Below are 8,143 nucleotides of genomic sequence, written 5' to 3'. Positions count from 1 at the left end.
AAAATATTTGGTAAGACTGTTATCTGGTATAAATTATTGATCATAATAGTATGCTTTGGCTACTGTTGTCTAGGTTTAGCTGGGTATTATTAGAAATAACGGACATTAGTAAAAAGTAGGTAGTTATCAAAAGAAATAGAGTCCATAAATGTGGGGTCTTGCTAGGTTAGAAAAGCTGGGTCCTGCTAGATTCCAAATAGAAAAAGAAGAGAAAGGTTGTGCCAGATAAAATCCCTTTAAGACTCAATCTTGTGATAAAGATATAACCAAGCTTGTTTGGCTTCCCATCCAATTGTTTCAGAAAACCTTAAGGTGGCTCTCTCTAAAACAGAACATCATAGATGTCAGGAAGCATAAGAACAATATTTTAAAATAACTTTTGACGTGGTTACCAGAACAGAATTTATCTTCCTCCTAAGAACAAAGGAAAGCCACTGAATAGCTTACAGTAGAGGAGGAGTGACGGGATCAACCATGTGCTGTTGTTGTTGTTGTTGTTATAATCTATCTGGCTGCAGTGCAAACGATGGATTGTTAGGAAAGTCACATAGTTGCTAGGTATTATGAATTAGTAGCCTATTAAGCTTCTGAGGAATTTGTATTGCCCAAAAGAAAAACATGAGCTGGATTAAAAACCAAAGACACCAAAACAAAATGTAAAAACAAACAATGAGAATTGAACAGCATCCATTGGATTTGGCAACAACGACAAAAGTAGTGAACTATTAGTGATTGTGATTTTGGTGGAATAACTATCCAAAATGTAGTTTTGATTTAGGAATTTAAGATTGGTGAAGTAGGGAACTACAGACAAAGAAGAGACAACTTCTTTGATAATGTTGACTGTGAAAGCAAAGTGGGTATAAATGGAAATGAGGTAAGGAGTTCAGGGAGGGTTTTAGTTTTGCTTCGTGTTTTTGTTGCATAAGATCAGGCAACTTGAGCATGATCAAAAGGTGAATGGAATGTTCCAGTAGAGAAATAGTTTGAAGTTACAAAAGCTAAAGAGTGTATAAATATCTGGCAAAGGCAGGAGAGAGTCTACACAAGAAAGAGGGGTTCTGGTCTCAGGCATGAGGAGAAACATATCCTCTGCAGTAACAGAGAAGGAACCATTCTGTCTTGAAGATACCCAGTGCAGTTAATCCCATACTCTCTCCCATGCGAGACATATGTGCCCTACATTTCAATCTTTCAGACATAGGCTCTTCCCACCATTACCAAAGAAATACCATGGCTGAGAGAGTAGAGAAGAACATCCCATAATCTTAACTTGGTTATTGGACATGTGGACCTCACTGGGTAAGAAAGCTGGAAAGGTAGCAGATGGAAGCTGACAATGAAACGCCTGAAATTTAAATCATTTGTGATTTGCAGTTATTATTAATAGAAATCACAAGTTTTAGAGATTTAAGTGGCTAGGGTGGGGTGGGGTCAAAACCATTAGAGAAGAGGAAACAAGTAGCAGTCTCTCCGACTTGTCAAAGAATTTATATTAATATATGAAGTTTCACTGGGCTTAGCAGAAATCTCTTTTCATTGTTACTTTTAGCATGAAATTTCTACTTACATAAATCAATGGCTATTCTATTTGTAGAAATGTGGAAAGTAACTTAAGAATCTTGGAAATTAGGTAGTGGATATTAAGAAATCAAGGGAAAACATCTTTAAATAATCGTGTCAACTTGTATAAATAGAATAACCATATGTTAAAATTGTGATTTTCATATCACTTGCATTTATTCCATTGTTACCTCTGATTTACTTTGTGCAATACTCACTAGGAATGATCTAGGTGGCTTGGAAAGTATAATTATTTTAAAACCATAGAAGTTTCATTCAGGAAAATTATTGTCTGGTTAAGCTTCATTCACATGCCAAGAACACCCAATTTGCACTCAGCATGTTGCATTTTCTCTCAATGACCTGATTCCATCTTATTAAAAAATAAAATACTAAGAAAAATGATAAATATAGTAACCATTGTAAACATTATGTATATATAAAAAGAACAAATGTAATTTATAACCTCAAAGACAGGGGAACTTTGTGTTGTATTTGCTGGATCATTATGTGCAGACATGAATGGGCAGATAAGGAGATAGTACTTCCAGTTTGTGTTAAAGTAATTTGCTGGACTATTCAAGTTTTCCTTTAAACGATGTTAGCATTCCTTAAAATTCATTTCTTGTTTCTAAGAATCTAAGAAGATTCTAAGAATCTTCTCCTTTTATATACTGAAGGGATATAGTGTGAGAAAGATGATGCATAGATTCATTAATAGATGAAGAGATTTCTGCAAAGATTAACAGATGTCAGAGGTAAAAAATTTTAAAAAGACCCAAAGAAAAGTACCAATTCTCAATGCTCATGTAGTAGAAAGGACAAAAGTACTTCATGTGTATTATTATTGAATCATGTGGGCAAGCCTTCACTGGCATGTTAACTAAAGAGTCAATCAAAATGGAAATGTTGTTTTATTTATGACAACTTGTATGAATCTTTCTAAGAAAAAAGTACCTGTACTTTCAGGACATACCAAAGCAAAACCAAACAAACAAAAACCAGTAAATACGGTGCTTGCATGCACATCAGTATCCTAAGTGATACAAAAAAAGCACCTCTGCTCCCTCTTTTGGTGCATTCCTTTGATTGTTGATCTTTTCAATCTATGTAAAATGGTTCCAAGAAATTGACTCACAGAATTGGATTTATCTTGGGATAACACATTCCCATTGGGATGGTCTTCAAGAGACAAAAATAATTGTTGAAACAAGTAAAGAAGCAACACTTCTTTAAAGATCAACAAATTCCTGTTTTTAAATCAGAGTGCATTGTTGGACAGCTAAAGATGAGCTTATCTGTTAGTCAGTCCCAGCTTCTAGGAGACTAAAGTGTCTTCAGCATTCCCAGACCTTGACAGTGAGCATTTGATAACGTATCTTGATTGGAGGGCAAAAAATTCTGAAGAAAATAATCCCTGTAGTTTCAGCTGGTTTTAGCATATTTTTTATTTAAAAGGCTGTTATTTCTTGGTCTAATTTTTGGTTTTTTGGTAATTTGACTTTTCTTTTTAAGATTTTCTCCCATGAAATAAATCTTTTAATAATACTGCTCTTTTCTTTCACTTTTACTCAAAGAAAAATAGCAGAATTATAATACTTGGATTTACACTTATGCTACTATTCTCTTTCCTATTTTTTATTCCCCTACTGTTTGTTTACTTGTTTTGTTTGGCATTTACAAATACCATCTATAGAAGATTTCATAGGTTAGCAATATAATGGTCAAAATAATATTTATTTAATATTAAATATTAATCATTTCATAACTAATTTAATAATTTATTTCAGTTTTAAGCTTTTTTCAGTTTTCAAGCATGATGGATTTTTTTAGAAAAGAGCCAAAGAAGCTAAACTGACCAAAAAGGTAAAATTTATTTTTGTAAGAAGAAGCTAAAGGTTCTGGGCTTATTGAAGCCAGTAAAAATTTACATTTACGTGTGAGCTGGCTGCATTTTACACATACTTGCCTCCACTAACTTAAAATGATCTGTAACTGAAAACTTTGGGGGAAACATAAAAGAGTATTTTCTTAAAGGTATTATACAGTGTAATTCAAATTTCATCATAGTCAGCATATTTCAGCTACCAGGTTACCTAAATGCAACATACTTTAAAATTATATGCTTCTGTTTTATCTAAGGCAAAAATAAAAGTCAAGTTTACTTACTCTTTGAGGAAATCTGCTATTTATAAGTTTTTTAAAATTTTTAATTATTATGGGTACATAATAGTTATATATATTTATAGGGTACCTGTGACTTTTTGACACAGGCATATAATGTGTAATAATCAAATCAGGGTAATTGGGGTATCCATCAAATCAAGCATTTAGCATTTCTTTTTATTAGGAACATTCCAATTCCACTCTTTCAATTATTTTTAAAGTATATAAAACTTTTTGTTGACTATAGTCATTTTGTGCTATCGAATACTGTGCATTCTAACTAACTACATTTTTGCACCCATTAACCATCCCTACTTTATCCACCCCTACCACTTTCCCAGCCTCTAGTAACCACCATTCTACTCCTGTCTCCATGAGTTTTACCATGAAGAAGTAACCTACTCCCAAATTAAAGGTGGTCTACATACATTTTATTCTCAAAGTGAGTAATTTCCTTAGGCTTAACATTAACCTTACAATTCCCCCCTCAAAAAAAATTTACTTGAACAGACAAAATTTATATTTTTATAAAGATAAATGGACTTTTTAGTTTTCAAAAATTATAATATTCTTCCAATAATCAGGTTTTTGAAAAGCAAATATTATGAAATTTTTATTCATGTTTATTTTATTCATTAGCATAAAATTCTTTATTATCTTGTTGCTATGGCAAGAACTTCATAACCACTGGAAAGAATAAGAATTATCATTTTAAAAGATCTAGATGGAAAATAATTTTCTTATTGTGTTAAAAATAACTTTTTAAAACATAATTAAGGTATTTTGTCCAAATCTACTCACCAATATAAGTCTATGAAATTTTCATCCTGCCATTCATAGTAAGTTAGTAATTAAAGACAAATATAATTCCTTAGGCCTAATGAAAATCAAAGTTTTACTAAAAATTATTTTATTGTCTTTAAATTGTCATAACTTCTCGTTTGATAAGAATTTAGATCCCAAACGAACAAACACCTGGAACATATTTATTTTTTTCCATTTCATTGCTCTTACCTTGCTATTTTGAAGTGAACCAATAAATCATTTTTCTTTCTGAATTGCATTAGTCTTTTTTTTTTCCTCTGTTAGTTTGTGAAGCACTAAAGAAAACACAAAACAATAGAAATCAGGCAAGAAAATAGCATACCTTGGGAAAAGTTATTACTTTCTAAATGAAATAACTTCTGACATCTTGACTCCAACACCCTTTCCCCAGAATGCCTTATCAGTCCTATGCTGAATGTTCAGGCAAAGAATTTTGATTGTATTGTGAAGTGTCAGGTCAGCTCAACTGAAATAAGAATCTTAAGAAGATGGCATCTATTGCATTTGAAAAGAATGGACACAGATAGGAAAGAGAAATAAACAAAACAAAAAAAACAAAAAACACTGCAGAAACTAATAATAAGTACACAAAGTACACAAGTGTATTTATTACATTTTGCAAGCACTTTGTTCTACATTTCAAAAACGCCACCATCAAGCTGTTGGCACATTTATGTACAAAACAGATTAATTGTAATGCCTGCTACAAAGCACTCTGTGAAAATACAAACTCTAATACCAGAAATAAAAGCCAAAAGTGTCAACATCATTACATGAGTTTAAAAGACAGTTTTAAAAATCATCACAAACTGTTAAGACACAGAACTGAAACACTATAATATTGAATTTAAAGAAGCCCATTAATACTTTTGCTGAATATCTGTAATACTGCATATATCAGAAAAATGTTGAACCAGTAAGATAATCTAAGTGTAAAAAAAGAAGCAAAATGAACCCCAAATTAATTAAATAATACTACAGAATGCATAATCATGCCACAGATAACTCTAGTAATAACCCCCCACCTACTACAAGAACTTGTAAAATTACTGATGATGCATGACTAGTCGTTGTACAAAGATTGTTTCACTCAATAAATTTTATTAGAAATGCAGTTACACTGAGAAAGGATTTCACAATGGTCAAATCAGTGCACAATACTACCTAATTTTATACACTGACAGAAATGTCTTGTCAGGCTACATCATTTTAAAAGACACTTTACAGCATTCTTGTAGCATTAGAAATAATCAAAAGAAGAGAGTCAAGGTTAAAACAAACACCAAATTTGGTCCAATAATACTGATTGCTTTTTTTTAAATTCCTTTGATACAGGTACTTCTTATAAATGAATATGAATGAACATTCGGTTAAAATGACTTAATTGAAATGAAAACACGAATATATCACTACATTTCCAAACAATACATTCTATAGGGGCCTCTGACCACACTTTAGAAACACTACAGGTAAACCGACATAGATTGGAAGGCTGCAAGCAAAGCTATTATATTAATGGAAGCCTTTTCAGATATATCATACACATTTTAGGAATAGTTTACAGAGGTGCAATCCATTAAAACTTTTAAGGTAGGTAAAACAACTTCTGAGGGGTTAGTGTGCTTATTTTTAATATACCACCTTCATAAAGGTAATTAATGTTCCACATTAGCATATTAAAAGTTCCAATCCAGCCACTGCTTAAATCACAAAGAGATCATTCTCCAGTAGTCCACAGTAGTTATTTCCATTAAAATTGTCTCTATATACTAAACTTTAAAAGGTAAACCTGATGTCACAATGTTAGATGCCATGCATTAGCATTACTGTTTCTACATGCTCACAACATAAACATGAGTAATTAGAGAGAAATACCTTGTAAGTACATCAAGAAAAAATACAATGTTAACAAAGATAAGAAGCACTTTTTTTTTTTAACCTACTCTTACAAATTTAGAAATTGCACCTTAGATTGATGAAGCCATCAACCAGGGCCTATAATGTGGCCACTGATCTTCAGATAAAATCTTCATATTTCAACAAGAGTCATCATGATGTCATCTCTGCTGTCTATTGTTCATAATGTACAATGGTCCCTTTGAAGGTTACCTGTAGTTAAACTAGTTACCGAAATCAAAACTAAAAAGTATAAAAAGCTATTTTCTTTCCAAAACATAAGAAATAATGCAAAAGGTGTTATGTATAACACATGGGAAGTGGTTAAAAATCAAACAAATTTTTGCATTTGACAATGTTAGTATCTTTGATCTTACAGAACTATTAAATGAGTTAGAGAAATTTCAAAGAAAAGGCTGGATAGGAGCTTGTAGAAAAGATCTGATTACACCAATTTAACAAATTAGGAAATCGAGTGCTAAACAACAAAGCATTGTATTCAGGTGATTCATAAGTCACCTTACATATCTTTGATGAGAAGCACTTTCATTTTGTTTTTCAAAGATTGGATGGTTGGATGGCCCTTAGTTACACACCAATGCATTCAAATGGTAGAAAGAACAGGAAGATTTATTTATGTGTAAGCATTGAGCCGCTCTTTGGAGCGAGTAGAATGGATGTCATGAAGCTCTTGCTCCTCCTTGGACTTGATATCCTCATACTTCTGCATCCGGCAGGCATCTTTCACATAGGCCCAGTTGGCAGACAGAACCATAAGGTAGTGAACCTAATCAAAGACAAAAATAATTTACACTGGAAGACTGTTCAGTGTTTCCATTACACCTTGCTGTCAGGAAAGCAGTGTTTAAATTATGTATTTATATAGGAAATGTTCACATAGAAAATAGAACCAAAATTTTTGTGGTAATAGGAGTGGTATAAACTAAATATATTCTTCACTTCTCCAACTGTATGATACCATATTCTTGACAACTTTTCTTTCAGTATCTCTTTTTCAAATCTGAAGTAATTCAAGACTTTTCTGTGATGTTTCCTGTACATTTTGTCCTCATTCATCCAAACTGTAAGACCATACATTTCATACTCATGTTTATAATCCACAATCAGAAATATTCTCACCTACAGTTGTGTCTAATGGACTTGTGTTAATTAGAGGATATATTGCCCACCTCACTGGGCAATATACAGAGGGATCACAGAAACCCTGAAATAAACCTGTGGATTTCATTTTCAAGTTAATTTTCTGTATCATGAACTTTGCCGTTTCCTTTGGATAACAAGCTATAATAAAGTATTGTATCACACGGATTCTCAAAATACATATATTCACAATAACTAAAATAGTGCCATTTCAAAAAGGAAGCTACTGATTTGTCTAGAGTAATGAAGTTACTCAAATAATAAGCTCCTGGTTTGACTTGAATTGACTAAGCAATGAGATCCTTTTCTTTCTTTGCTTCCTTCTTGGTCCATAGCAGAGATAAAGCAGTTCTCCACACAATGGATATTGATGAATGAATAGGGAAGAGAAAATAAGTTGTCAGTTATTTACTTGTTCTGAGTGTTAGAGGGTAGACAATATTTTTATCCAACATTTAGAAAAATAGAACACTAAAATTTTGAAAATTATTCAAGAGTACTTTGAAAGACAGAAGGCAGACTGGTTCTAGAA

At 32.3% G+C, this 8,143-nt stretch overlaps 1 protein-coding gene across 3 annotated transcripts in view; it reads right to left on the bottom strand.

The window, feature by feature from the left end:
- Positions 1 to 5,128: 5,128 nt before the first annotated feature.
- The window catches only part of GPM6A (glycoprotein M6A), a 313,639-nt gene continuing 310,624 nt past the window's right edge, over positions 5,129 to 8,143 (bottom strand). For all 3 annotated transcript variants that reach the window (XM_012770713.2, XM_012770717.3, XM_012770712.2), the window contains exon 7: positions 5,129 to 7,237. In XM_012770713.2, the coding sequence (XP_012626167.1) occupies positions 7,085 to 7,237 (153 nt within the window). In that variant the 3' untranslated portion in view covers positions 5,129 to 7,084. The remainder of the gene's footprint in view (positions 7,238 to 8,143) is intronic.

This window comes from Microcebus murinus, chromosome 15, assembly GCF_040939455.1.
Source record: "Microcebus murinus isolate Inina chromosome 15, M.murinus_Inina_mat1.0, whole genome shotgun sequence".
NCBI lineage: Eukaryota > Metazoa > Chordata > Mammalia > Primates > Cheirogaleidae > Microcebus > Microcebus murinus.
This window is presented reverse-complemented; position numbering and strand designations above follow the sequence as displayed.